The 14646-nt window shown below is 39.2% G+C and overlaps 2 protein-coding genes and 1 long non-coding RNA gene across 3 annotated transcripts in view; all 3 read left to right on the top strand.

Moving 5' to 3' along the window:
- Positions 1-1572: 1572 nt before the first annotated feature.
- On the top strand, positions 1573-6107 carry Noa36 (zinc finger protein 330 homolog Noa36). Its single transcript, XM_028179797.2, has 7 exons — positions 1573-1851; positions 2233-2383; positions 3283-3394; positions 3646-3765; positions 4052-4219; positions 4811-4891; positions 5889-6107. Exons 1-7 carry the CDS (start codon positions 1712-1714, stop codon positions 6041-6043), a joined length of 927 nt encoding a protein of 308 aa, XP_028035598.1. The 5' UTR covers positions 1573-1711; the 3' UTR covers positions 6044-6107.
- A 1884-nt stretch (positions 6108-7991) lies between these two features.
- The window catches only part of LOC114247021 (GTPase regulator associated with FAK), a 67681-nt gene continuing 61026 nt past the window's right edge, over positions 7992-14646 (top strand). The window contains exon 1 of the mRNA XM_028179814.2: positions 7992-8393. Within this exon, the coding sequence (XP_028035615.2) occupies positions 8228-8393 (166 nt within the window). The 5' untranslated portion in view covers positions 7992-8227. The remainder of the gene's footprint in view (positions 8394-14646) is intronic.
- On the top strand, positions 8400-14624 carry LOC149499550 (uncharacterized). The gene is made up of 2 exons (XR_016325699.1): positions 8400-13172; positions 13884-14624. It is a non-coding gene; the product is annotated as an uncharacterized LOC149499550 (long non-coding RNA).

The raw sequence follows: 14646 nt of genomic DNA, 5'->3' as shown, positions 1-14646 counted from the left end.
TCCTGCGCCGGCCGCAGCGCACCGTTGCCATCAGGGTCATTCGCGGATATCGCACCGTCTCCTTCGAGGCGGCGTGTGTTTTGGCGGGGACGCCGCCATGGGAGCTGGAGGCGGAGTCGCTCGCTGCCGACTATCGGTGGCGCAGCGAGCTTCGTGCTCGGGGCGTGGCGCGTCTCCCCGAAAGTGAGCTGCGGGCGCGGAAGGCCCATTCTCGGCGGTCCGTGCTCGAGTCGTGGTCGAGGCGATTGGCCAACCCCACGTGGGGGCTACGGACCGTCGAGGCGGTTTACCCGGTCTTTGATGACTGGGTGAATCGTGGCGAAGGACGTCTCACCTTTCGTCTGGTGCAGGTGCTGACCGGGCACGGATGCTTCGGGAAGTACCTGCGCCGGATAGGGGCTGAGCCGACGACGAGGTGTCACCATTGTGGACACGACCTGGACACGGCGGAGCATACGCTCGCTGTCTGCCCCGCTTGGGAGGTGCAGCGCCGTGTCCTGGTCGCAAAGATAGGACCTGACTTGTCGCTGCCTGGCGTCGTGGCGTCGATGCTTGGCAGCGATGAGTCATGGAAGGCTATGCTCGACTTCTGCGAGTGCACCATCTCGCAGAAGGAGGCGGCGGGGCGAGTGAGGGAAAGCTCTCCTCACTACGCAGAAACCCGCCGCCGCCGAGCAGGGGGTCGGGACCGGGGTCGTATCCGTGACCTGGCCCCCTAAGAGCTAGGGGTCCCACCCGTTTTGTGCGGGGAGGGACCCAGACGTGGGGTGGCGTGCTCTGCACGCTCACCCGCAATAGGAAGCCGGGTGATGGTAGACCGCGTTCCCCCGACCGCTCTGGGGGAAGGTGTAACGCGGCGCCATCAAAGCGGGCTCTCGGCCCGCTGAACGAGGGAACCGGTGGTCGTGTCGCTGGCGGCCACCGGTCCGGCGTCCGTGGGACGGTGGGATGGATGTAATGTGCTCTGCGTCAACCCTGTCCCGCCGTTTCAATAGCCCCGACTGGGCTCCGGCCCGGTCCGAGGTAGGGCGCCGGTTGTGAGCGGCAGGAGTTTTTAGTGAGGTTCAACTCCCACATACCCCACCTGCCGCGCGGGTGGGGATCCGGCGATTTTCTACTGTGGAAAAAAAAAAAAAAAAAGGGGCGCTGTTCCACTTCAGTCTTGAAGCCAGCCTTAAACGGTCAAGACCAGTGCAACAAGAAGCGCGTTAATCGGTTTTAACTAACTTCAAAAAAGGAGGAGGTTCTCAATTCGACTGTATGTTTTTTATGTTTTTTTACCTCATAACTTTTGACTGGGTGAATCAATTTTGATGTTTCTTTTTTTATTAGAAAGCTGACGCTTCCTGTGTGGTTCCATTTCGATTTAGTCCAGTTCTGATAATGGTATCCATGAGAAAACCGTATATGGCTTTTGCATTAAGTACGTGCGCGTTGTTTTGGAATATCTTTTTTTTCTATTTGAAGTCGGTTTTTGTTAAAGCATGCCTATTTATAATTATTATATAAATTTTACATTCACAGTAATGCTATTAGTGACAAGTGGTTCTATAGATTATACAATAAAAGAATTGATGTATAATCTATGTCTCGGTCATCAGCTGTTGCTATTATGTGCCTGTCACGGATATAGCTTCATGCATGTTTTTTGATGATTTTGAACTGAGATTCCAATTGTGTACGTTATTACATCTGTAAATAAAACAAGAACATGCCAAAGAAAAAGACCGGTCAACGTAAAAAAGCAGAGAAACAGAAGTTGCGCCAGAAAGAGATTCGGGCCGCTCGCGAACATGTAGATTTAGCTCAACATCCCTGTAACGTTGCTATGGAGTGCGACAAATGTCAGAAGTAGGTTATGATGCTCATAATTTTTATATAATTAAAAAGAACAAATATATTTTGTTATCGTGTTAAATGTGGATGTACATAACTGTATCTCTTTGCCACGTTGTTATTATAACAATAATGGGGTTAAAGAAACAACCATATAATATTAAATTCTATTAAATGTATAAACTTTACGATACCGCTATTTTCATCCGCAGTGTATTTACAGAAATAGCTTTTTTCCTCTTACCACTTTGTTTTGGGATGGAGGGACTCCCAGTGTGTGTAAGTAAAAAAAGTCCTGAAATGTGGACAATGGCTATGCTGTGCTTTTATCATTACCAAAAACATACTTGACAATGAGACGCTGTAAACTTATATTATTATATTTCTTTTTCATAGAAAACAGAAGACACGTGCATTTTGCTACTTCTGTCAAGCTGTACAGAGACTTCCAACATGCGCCCACTGTGGGAAAGTCAAATGCATGTTAAAGTCTGGAGATTGTGTTATTAGACATCCAGGTGTCTACAACACGGGAATGGGAATGGTGGTATGTAATGCATTTTGTAATTTTCTGTGAAAAGCTATAGAACTGATTCTTCTTGATTTTTTTTATAGCCATTTCATGCAGATAATTGTTATGTAAATGCAAATAGTTTATGTAATGGTGAGAGATGACTGTCGCTCATAGATGTCATGTTTTATGAATGAAAAATATTACTGGTTAACATTAATAGAAACAATTTAAAAGTTAACCATATGACAGACAAGCTAAATATAATGTATATAAATAATATGATGTAATGTTAGCTACATTACATGATATGCTATACATCAAATACCAACATGAAGTCTTGATAGAGTTACCCACATTTATTAACATAGTCAGGTTCGACTCCCTGGGCTGATCTAGACCAGTGATTCTCAACCACTGTTCCGCGGCACTTTTGTGTGCCGCCAAATTTTGCGAATATATAATAATGTAAATATTATTAAATTATATAATTTTAAAAGAAAAATATTTTAAACATGAATATATATATTTAAATCCACAAAAAAAAGTTTATAGTATATTTTAGTTTATTTCGTATATTAAAATTTTTTGATAAACTATTTATGCAGTGTGTTGTAGTAAGTGAATAATTTTTCTTTTTTTTTGTGTGCCGCCAAATTTTGAAATCGTTAAATATGTGCCGCAACAAAAAAAAGGTTGAGAATCACTGCTCTAGACCATCAGCTTCTAGGTAGGAAAAAAAAAACACATTTACTACATACAGCAAGCAGTAGTATGTGGAGATACTCTAACAATTTCATGTCTATTTTTTTTGTTTTCCATTGCTAGATTAATTTATTAATTTATATTTTTAATGTCTTCATCTTGATGCATTGTCATTTTAATGTATTTTCATCAACAAAAGAATGTTAATCATTAACATAAAAAAATTCCAGGGTGCTATATGTGACTTCTGTGAGGCATGGGTGTGTCATGGTCGAAAATGTCTCACGTCCCATGCGTGCACCTGCCCTCTCATGGATGCCGTGTGCTTGGAGTGCGAGAGAGGTGATTTTTTGACCCTACACATTATCTTAGACATTTAGACATGAATCCTGTCTGCTATTGTAAAACATAGACCTAAATATCTCAATGACACTATAAATATCTACTGTTCTCACATAGTAATATGTTTTTGATCAACAGCTGACCTGTCAAGAAATAGTGACAAACCTCATGGTCTTATCCTGTTCCTCTACTGATGAAATAACTATTCTATTGTAACTAATTAAGAAACGATACTTTTATTTCTATTCCAGGTGTATGGGAGCACGGTGGCCGGGTTTTCCGGTGCTGTTTCTGCCAAGGATTTTTGTGTGAAGATGACCAGTTTGAGCATCAGGCCTCGTGTCAAGTTCTGGAATCGGAAACCTACAAGTGTGAGTATTTCATAATAAAAATACATATTACAGCTGGAGAAAATTGAATTTGTGTGAGGATGTGGTTAAGGCAAATTTATAAGACGCTGTGTGGTGTCATGACCTAGAATAATGATCACCCTATCTATATCTGTGAGTGTCATAAAATCCCACAGATAGTGTGATGTCCCTGGCCCCCTTTCACTAGTATGCGCGGACCACTGTCATTTCATAATGTCGTAACTGTCGGCCATATTTAGCAAAATAAAATTTCACGGGATAAAAAGTATTAAATATTGATTTACAGGTCAATCATGTAACCGTATTGGGCAGTACTCGTGTCTCCGCTGCAAAACGTGCTTCTGCGAGGAGCACGTGCGGCGGCGCGGCGTGCGGTCCGCTGACCGGCGAGCCGCCCCGCCCTGCCCCAAGTGCTCCTACCCCACCGCGCTCACGGCCGACCTTTCCATGTCCAGTGAGTGTCTTCTGCTTATGTACCTGCCACATTTCATGATGTTTCCATTCGGAGAAGAATCTCTAATGGAATGTTTACTCTGGAAAATTTATTAGCCGATCTGTTTCACAACATTTTCTCTTCTGCTGTAATGCGTTGATGACTACTACTGACGCTACTGCGTTTGGCGTACACAATTTGAGATTTAGATCGGAAGAAAACACTTATAGTCAAAGAATATCCGTTTATTATATACTTCGTTAACAAGTAACTAATTCTACCTATGTTGATGTGGTGAGTACCGCTGTATATGAGTGCTGCACATGTACTAGCGCTTTATACTACGGTTTGAGTGCGCGTGCCCTGTACGATATATGACCCGTACAATATCTGTGGTTACTGTTAAATCGAAACTACTTCAAAAATATACAAAATTAAATTCTAATGAACAAAATTTTGGATTTATAGAAATTTGAAGTAATATGTAAAAAATGTACTTTTAAAGTTTTTTACGAAACTATTAACATGTAGAGGAGTGGACAGCGTATCCGTTGTTAAGTGGTTCTGGAGGATAAATAGTGCTGTGTTAAAAAATATTTTTCTGATTGTCAGCCCGTTCTCATCGCTACGGAAGACAAGGCACCGCACCAGCGGACGACGACGACGGCGATTACTCCGGATATGGAGACGACGGTATATATAACATGAATTTGATTTTATTTCATAATTAATAACATTAAAGTACCAAAAGCATTCCCATTGTGTATATAGTACTGGGAAATCAAATATATTAAGCCCAGTGGGTTTACTAGCAGACATGCTAAGCTTTCTATACTTGCTAGATTCAATGTAAGAGTACCACTGAATTACTGTTTTATTAGAAACTAGCTGACCCGGCAGACTTCGTAGTGCCTCAATCGATAAATAAAAGACCTAACTTTTGTATAAAATAAACTTAAAACAAACAAAAGGAATCCGTCCGAAAGGGGGACACATCAAAGGAAAAAAAAAAATATTATTTTTATTTAATTCCCAGCATTTTCATATCTATCTACCTTTTAAGCCTTCTCTGGACTTCTACAAATAATTCAAGACCAAAATTAGCCAAATCGGTCCAGTCGTTCTCGAGTTTTAGCGAGACTAACGAACAGCAATTCATTTATATATATATATATAGATAGATACACTAATCACGAGGAGATAATTAGTAGGGTAGATTGTAAGTCACGTGATCAAGTGAAAGTGATGTTGCTGTGAAATACAGCGGAGACTTGGGAACCCTGCCTATGGTCTTCAGTAACTACTAGAAGCATTCGGTACGTGCGGTTTTTTAGGAATGCAACTCATTGGAGTAACCACTTTCCCAGCATGCAATTCAAAATGCATAATTTGCTCGTTGCAGTAATTAAAAAAGGCGGAAGCCGCTTTAGCTGGACCGCAAAACCAGCAATAGAATAGCTGTAGAAATTTATCATATATGATTTTCTATTCCGAATTCTTAAAACTGGTGGTAGGACCTCCTGTGAGTCCGCACGAGTAGGTACCACCACCCTGCCTATTTCTGCCGTGAAGCAGCAATGCGTTTCAGTTTGAAGGGTGGGGCAGCCGTTGTAACCATACTTGAGACCTTAGAACTTATATCTCATCTTATATCTATGGGCTCCAGTAACCACTTAACACACGTTATCAGGCGACTACGGTGCTGCTGAGGGAGGAGATTATTCGTACTGTTCCTCTGAGTCCGACGACGAGGACGATGACGACGATGAAGACGACGACGAAGATTCTGATGATGAGGAGGAGACTGCCGCAGATGAAAAGGGAAAAGGGAAGTCTACTTCCTGAATGGACTTTAATGTACCAAGTGCTTAGACATTGCTTATATAATAATAAATGTTTATCGTATAAATATTGTTGGTTTTTTCTTACATGTTGAGAAACACTTAAGGCGAATTTACATTACGAAATTAGTGGCATGAAATTAATTTCGTGACATTAGTTTTACCAACAGTTTCACGTGTAATTTAATACTTTCGTAATGCATGCATTAATTTCATTCATGCAAATTAGTTTCGTGCCCTGCGCGATTTTTTGGTGAAAGTAGTGTCATGCAACTAATTGTGTAGACGCGACGTGAAACTAATGTCGCGAAAGGGCCTGCGTTGTGCTGACGTGTGTATTGTTAGTTCGGACGCGCTTCAAGCGTTGAAAATGGCAAATCAACGATGGAGTACAGAAAAAAAATAGATCTTATTAATAAATATCAGCGACAAGGGTGTCTCTGGGACCCGAAACACCTACAGTAAAAAATCAAAATTATCTTCACTCATTCGAAAATAGTTTATATAACTCTCAGGATCTTCATCTGCTAATTCAGAGACTAACTACATTGCACCTAAATGCCTTCTTGTTGACCATCCTCGAATCTACCAACTTTTTTTTTTCCTGATAGACTTTTTTTAAGTTAATAGGTATATAAGCATTTCTTTAGCTACATTGAATATGGTAAATTATAGCTTTGATGCTGTTGACGCCATGGTTACTGCGATACTGTGGATTTCGCGACACTAACTTTTTAACGAAATTACTTTGGCATATATCGAAACTCCTTTCGTGAAACTGAGCTCAACATGCATGACACTAATTTCGTAATGTAAATCCCGCATAAGAAAAAGTTTGTGTCAGTTATGAAGTTCTTGTGTGATTGCTTTTAACAATTTTTATTATTCTATAAGTCACAAATGCAAAGACATTTCGAGGTTTTTTTTTATTGCTTATATGGGTGGACGAGCTCACAGTCCACCTACTGTTAAGTGGTTACCGGAGCCCATAGACATCTACGACGTAAATGCGCCACCCACCTTGAGATATAAGCTCTGATGTCTCAACTATAGTTACAACGGCTGCCCCACCCTTCGAACTGAAACGCATTACTGCTTCACGGCAGAAATAGGAGGGGCGGTGGTACTTACCCACGCGGACTCACAAGAGATCCTATCAAATAAAAACTAAAAAATGAGAATGAGAGATGAGAATCCTAGTACGTAATACCTACACAACCGGTACAATGTTTATAAATATTGTTTTTAGTTTATGTAAGTTATATTGCTATAAAGTTATTCATAGTTTTTTATTTGGTTTAATGGTGGAAAAAGTACTGTGAGGGAGTGCATCTTGCCTTAATTAATAACCGAACTTTACTCGTCCCTTCCGTCCGTCAAGTCCATCAATTTAGGTTTTTATATCATTAATTCTCTCAAAGCGAACATGCTTTGATACCTTCTACTTAATAAAAATGTAATATGCGTTTGATTGAACTAAGACCAATATACCAGACTATCTAATCTATATTATTATCTATGACTAAGACATAATAAATGATCTGCGTGAAACGTAACTAGCCACATGACTATTGTGTTACCAATTCTCAATGTTATGTTTTGGTAGTTATTATTTTAAATTAAACTAAAACTAAAAAACTAAGCAAATAAAACTAAACTAAAATTATTTTTTGGTAAAATCAATAGTAATGGTTAGTCTGAATCGCTACTGTTAATATTTTTTAACATAATTACCAGTAAATTTACTTAAATAAAACGTTCAATTAGTTTTTCCTATTTTCTCCCTCGACTTTTCGAATTGCTTATAAAGTTTTGAGTTTTTTCACACTGAAATTATCTTGTTATAGCCTAAGACAGTGGTTTTTAGGAGAATCAATTGAATCAATTTAACGACTTAATGTTTTATGGTAGTTTATCAAATCAAGACGCTTATGACCCAAAAAGCTACCTTGTGTTGACAGTTTGACAGCTACACATTAATCGTGCAGTATTGTCGGAATTTTACTGCCGTATTTTTTTCAAATTTTTTGTTTATATCATCGTAGATAAGGGTACTAAAGTCAGCGTAATAACGTATCAGTGTTGTTAGCTGTGTGAAGTGGTAAAACGCAATGTCCCGCGCGATAGGCGGTCGGTGAAAGTGCAAGGTGTTGTGACCGCGAGTGATCATAAAACGAGTGGATAGTGGATGACGATGGGCGTGGGTCTGCAGCCTCTAGAGTTCACCGAGTGCCTCGCGGACAGCCCTCAGTTCCGCGAGAATCTCCAACGTCACGAGAAGGAACTAGAACGAACCAGCCAGCAGATCAAGCGGCTCATCAAGGAAGTCAAGGATGTCGTGCAGGCAGCTAAACGTGAGTGCGAACCCTTCACCTGCGACCGCGCACCGCTCGAAAGTGTTAAGGTCAAATTATTCACGCGACACAAAGAATGCTCTACGTGTTGCATAGTTCGGCATTGTACATCCCCGCCCATTATAGTTTATCATACAACTAATACAGAAATGTGACGATATTACGTCTGTACATTAAAATCATTACATTTAACTTTTTATGTTATCCTATGTCAAGCCAAAGATATATATTACTTATTATAATCACAGAACCAAGCTATCAATATATCAAGTTATTTCATTTATTCTTGATTTAATACTAGTGAAACTGCAGGTTATAATATATTTATAACTCTTATAATATATTTCAACTATGATAATGATATTTGAGATGAGTGAGTTTTGAGCTGACAGCTGATAGAAGAGAATGGAAGAGAAAAATTAGCTCTGCCAATCCCACCTAGTGGGATAAGGTGAAGAATAAGAATGATATTTGGGTTATAATTGTGATGAATTAAATCGACATAATTGAATTTGTAGTCAATAATTGCACATAACTTAATCAATGTTAGAGCAAGTGTCAGTAAACTGACCATGTTTGGGCAGTTTATTGATACTGTTAATAACCATAACAACCAACATAGTCCATAAGTAATGGTGCCAAGCTAGGATCTGTCTTTATGTTATTACTTCAAGAACAACTAAAAAAAAAAAATTTACACCAATTGAATGTCTGTGATATTTTATAATGGACAGTGAAAGGCTAGTTGGTTTAAGTGACATTTTGCTTAATACGTGACATTTACCTTTGTAATTAAAGGTCCGTTTTATTTATTATTAGTATCAACAATTGGATGTTTTTAATTGAACTTCAATTAAGTTTACCCTATTCAAATGACTGAAGAAGTTTTATGTTATGATATTTTTTCCAAATTTTAAACTTTAAATGGCTCACCTGTAAAGTTGCAAAAATTTTGCTTAAACCAAATACTCTTTCCCCTCTCGATATCATATATGTGATGAATTTTTATTAGACGAGGGAACAAGTTCATGGCTCACCTGGTTGGTTCAGCGGCTACTAGAGCCTAAAGACATCAGCAACGAAAATGTGCCACCCACCTTGAGACATGATTTCTAAGTCTCGAATTTTTCTTTACAGTACAGGTTTTTTTTATGGCAGTCAGGTTTGAGGAGGTTAGGTCAACAACCACCAACCAACAATCAATCATCCACTAAAAAAGCAAATGGTTAAGGAAGTAGTTAAAGTTTACTTTATTGGGGTATAAAACTATCAGAACTTTACATAATAATGATAATTAAATAACAAAAATGAATGAGTAATGTAATTGTATATAATATAATTAATATATTTAAAGTTACATTTAATTAATGATCATTAGGATTTATAAGGAATTCAAGTAATTATAAAATAAATTATCCTTTAATAAACATTACAAATAAAATAATAAACATTACAAAAACATTACAATACATAATTACAAATAATAATTATATTACAAACATTTATCCTTAATTGAAGGTCATCTTCCAAAATAAACATTTCATTATTAAAGAAACATTAATCCTACCTCTTTTAATGTGTATTTCATACTGTTTATGTTTTATGCTATATTGATCATGTTCCACTTGGTATTGAAGCCCATTGATATCTTAAAATGGATGCTGCTACTCACCCCGGAGGTCAAAATATCTATTGTATTGTACATATATGTATATGTTGACCCACCACAAATCAGAATGGTTGTTTTTCAACCAAATTAATATGATGTTACTTCGTTACAGGGTTTTACAAAGATTTTTAATATCAAAAGGTGAAAGACTATTTATTCGGTTTGAGCGACAATTTACAGGTTAAAACTGAGAGCCATTTAAAGTATGAAATTGGGATAAAATATTTAAAAAAAAAAATTCGGCCATTTGCATGGTGTAAACTTAATTAAGTTTAAATTAAAAACATGAAATTGTTGATGCTAATACCAAGTAAAACGCACCTTTAATTACAAAGATACATTTCACTTATTCAGCAAAATGTTGGTTAAACAAAATAATCTTTCAGGACCTTTACTGGTGGTAGGACATCTTGTGAGTCCGCGCGGGTAGGTACCACCACCCTGCTTATTTCTGCCGTGAAGCAGTAATGCGTTTCGGTTTAAAGTGTGGGGCAGCCGTTGTAACTATACTTGAAACCTTAGAACTTATATCTCAAGTTGGGTGGCGCATTTACGTTGTAGATGTCTATGGGCTCCAGTAACCACTTAACACAAGGTGGGCCGTGAGCTCGTCCAACCATCTAAGCAATAAAAAAAATATATATAGGTGATCAGGTAGGACATGTTGTAGGTGGACTTGGTTTCGGTCGGCGGTGTATCGCGTTCCGACCCGGCAGGCTGGTTCTGGCCCAGCGGGGTATCCCGGAACACCAGCGGCATCGCCCGGGCGGCCTGGTAGGGCCGCTGTACCGCGGAGACTGACGTCGTTGGTCGTCGACTATCGCCTCGACGACCCATCGGTCGGGCGTCCTCGGGATGGCACCGCGTGTCTGGTTGTAGTGTTGACCGCGTGAACCCCCCTACTCTGACCGGGTTTTGACCCCAGACGGAGATCGGACGCCGGGTGTAAGAGTGCAGGGGAGTCGTTTAGTGGGTGGGCCCTAAATTCCTTGGGCCCGCGGTCTGCTCTCAACACCTGCAGATCGTTGAGTCTCACATACCCCGCGCGCCCCCTAGGCGCGGGGACCTCGTAGGAGGTTCGGCCCTCGGCCCGAAAAAATAAAGGTGGACTTGGTTTATTAGTAACTGGAAGCCATAGACATTATAATGTGAATGCTATCACCCAACATGAGGTCTAAGTTTCAATTGTACAGTAGGTATCACTGACTTTGCAACATTACTAATTATGGAAATTTATTAAGTTTAATTCATTTTAGCATTATTCTTCTGCATGATGGGTGGTCTGGCTGTGCATCTGTTATTGATAATGTCCATGAATGATGATAATTACACAATATCGGGTGGGCCATACACTTGTGTGCTTACTAAGGTGATAAATAAAAAACATATTTCAACAATGAAAGATACACAACTACATTATTTGATATGTCAATAGGTCAATTAAGGCCATCCATTTCTATTTAAAATCACTAAAATTGTCATACAGAATTATGTACAGTTGATATAAAGTGCCACTAAAAAGGCACAGATCGGTTTTCATACTGTGTAGTTAAATTGCGAATCGCTTGAAGATAAACGCCGCTATATAAGTAGATGAAATTTGAAAAGTAGGCGTATTCTATGATCATGATCAATCGAAATTCGAAAATAAAAATTAAAGGCATGATATGTATTTCAATTAATAAGGTCCCAAAACTGCTGTGGTGTTGTCTTATGTTTTGTTTGAGCAATATATAGGTATCGATAGGGAGCGGAAGTTATTTTACAAAAAGCTAAATTGTGCTTATAAGTATATTGTACCTATCTTCTCAATAAAAGATTTTTTTGTCATTACCTATAGATTTAACAGTTTAATTGATGACTTTTTTATTGTTGTGTTATTAATAATATTATTACGAAAAATACTTTAAAGTTTAAGTGGAAGTAATATCCCCTAAAGATGTGGTAAAATTCAAATTGAATTCACAAAGTTAAAGTCGACCACAAAAGATTGGAATGCAGTTTATATTACCCTGCTGAACCACAAACACGGTGAATTAATGGACCACAAACAAATTACTCCGAGAATATTTAAATGTAATTTTATAAATAAAAAAAAATTATTAGGTTGACAAAATTATGGGAAGAAAGTCTCAATATTGTCTCGGGTCTTCGGGGGATATTTGTTTCCTTTGTATGAGTATTCTAAAATGATTCATTTTCAGCACTTATACAATAAAATATCAGACATAATTAATAATTGTTTTTAATGTCATATTTCTGATGTTTCGAATACTTTGTGGCGACTCACTTACCCGCCAATACTTGTAGAGCAAGAGCCCGCGACAGCCAGACCTTCGTTATTTTATAAAAGCTGAAAGTTTCTCTGTGTATGTCTCCAACACAGGTAAGAACGACCCGCGATTATAGAGTTCCGATTGTGGTTACTTGGGCAGGTAACAGGCAGTAAAGGTATATAAAATAGTACCTTAAATTCGTTAAAGTATAAAGGTTTTTTTTTTTAATATTTACTCCAGAATATCTTTAGAAATCACGATATCCGTTGCCGGACACTTTTTCCAGTTGTTACCCCCTGCCAGACACCCTTAAACTTTAATAAATTTTAATTATACCTTCGTTATACTATAAAAGCTAAATTTTATATATGTTACTTAGGGACTTATAAAAATATGTTACCCCAATAGCCGGACAGTTTTAATGGTTCTTACATCTTGCCAGACACATTGAGAGCCCGCTGTAGGTGCGAGCGCGAGGTAGCAACTGTTCAAGCGGGTGTGAGCGAGATAGAGTGCTTAGTCTATTGTGATCTTTTACTGCACATCAGCTGTCGTTTATAGGATTTATCCGTTCTAAGCAGTAATATCGAGGCGCTACTCGGCATGGGAAGCTCTGTCATTCTGGCGGGCGACCTAAATTGTAAACACATCAGGTGGAACTCACACACCACAACCCCTAATGGCAGGCGGCTCGACGCGTTAGTCGATGATCTCGCCTTCGATATCATCGCTCCGCTAACCCCGACTCACTACCCGCTAAATATCGCGCATCGCCCGGATATACTCGACATAGCGTTATTAAAAAACGTAACTCTGCGCTTACACTCGATCGAAGTAGTTTTAGACTTAGATTCAGACCACCGCCCCGTCATTATGAAGCTCGGTCGCGCTCCCGATTCCGTTCCCGTCACGAGGGCTGTGGTGGATTGGCACACGCTGGGCATTAGCCTGGCTGAATCTGATCCACCATCGCTCCCGTTTAGCCCGGACTCTACCCCGTCTCCTCAGGATACCGTTGAAGCCATAGACATCTTAACGTCACACATCACCTCGACATTAGATAGGTCATCGAAGCAAGTTGTGGCGGAGGACTTCCTTCACCGCTTCAAATTGCCCGACGATATTAGGGAACTCCTTAGAGCTAAGAACGCTTCGATCCGTGCCTACGATAGGTATCCCACAGTGGAAAATCGTACTCGAATGCGTGCCCTACAACGCGACGTAAAGTCTCGCATCGCCGAAGTCCGAGATGCCAGATGGTCTGATTTCTTAGAAGGACTCGCGCCCTCTCAAAGGTCTTACTACCGCTTAGCTCGTACTCTCAAATCGGATACGGTAGTAGCTATGCCCCCCCTCGTAGGCCCCTCAGGCCGACTCGATAGTTCAATATCGACGACAATGAGGAAAATTATAAGAACGATTAAATATTTTTCTTTGACATGTAATATTTTGTTTGTACTTTATAATATTAAAATAACCTTTTTTATTTTCTATAATATTGCTATGAACGTAATAAAATATTTTTTTTATTGGATATCTTAAAAGATCACAATAGACTAAGCACTCTATCTCGCTCACACCCGCTTGAACAGTTGCTACCTCGCGCTCGCACCTACAGCGGGCTCTCAATGTGTCTGGCAAGATGTAAGAACCATTAAAACTGTCCGGCTCTTGGGGTAACATATTTTTATAAGTCCCTAAGTAACATATATAAAATTTAGCTTTTATAGTATAATGAAAGTATAATTAAAATTTATTAAAGTTTAAGGGTGTCTGGCAGGGGGTAACAACTGGAAAAAGTGTCCGGCAACGGATATCATGATTTCTAAAGATATTCTGGACTAAATATTAAAAAAAAAACCTTTATACTTTAACGAATTTAAGGTACTATTTTATATACCTTTACTGCCTGTTACCTGCCCAAGTAACCACAATCGGAACTCTATAATCGCGGGTCGTTCTTACCTGTGTTGGAGACATACACAGAGAAACTTTCAGCTTTTATAAAATAACGAAGGTCTGGCTGTCGCGGGCTCTTGGGCCATTGGGCAACCGTCTTACAATTCGACAAAATCGCTGTCGCTTATGAATTTAGGCAATCATCCATTATTGTTGTTTAACACTTCGGAATCTTAAAAAACTGAGGGCAGTACATTTCGATATTCGCTGTGTTACCCATCGTTCGTGTCAGTGCCTTTACTACTCCTATATGTTCGTTCTTTTTCATACCACTTGTGATATAGTTCGTTTGTGTATATTTTTATCTTCAATAAACTATTCAAAGCAGTTTTTTTTTTTTTTTTTCTCC

The sequence above is a fragment of the Bombyx mandarina genome, chromosome A1 (assembly GCF_030267445.1).
Source record: "Bombyx mandarina strain Sakado chromosome A1, ASM3026744v2".
Classification (NCBI taxonomy): domain Eukaryota; kingdom Metazoa; phylum Arthropoda; class Insecta; order Lepidoptera; family Bombycidae; genus Bombyx; species Bombyx mandarina.
The sequence above is the reverse complement of the archived record's forward strand: the minus strand, read 5'-3'. Positions and strand labels throughout refer to the sequence as shown.

Coding starts and splice junctions, on each gene's coding strand:
- Noa36 (XM_028179797.2), top strand. CDS start 1,712: ATGCCAAAGAAAAAGACCGGTCAACGTAAAAAAGCAGAGAAACAGAAG. Junction 3,395..3,645: donor GTGCTTGGAGTGCGAGAGAG/GTGATTTTTTGA, acceptor TTTCTATTCCAG/GTGTATGGGAGCACGGTGGC. Junction 3,766..4,051: donor GGAATCGGAAACCTACAAGT/GTGAGTATTTCA, acceptor ATTGATTTACAG/GTCAATCATGTAACCGTATT.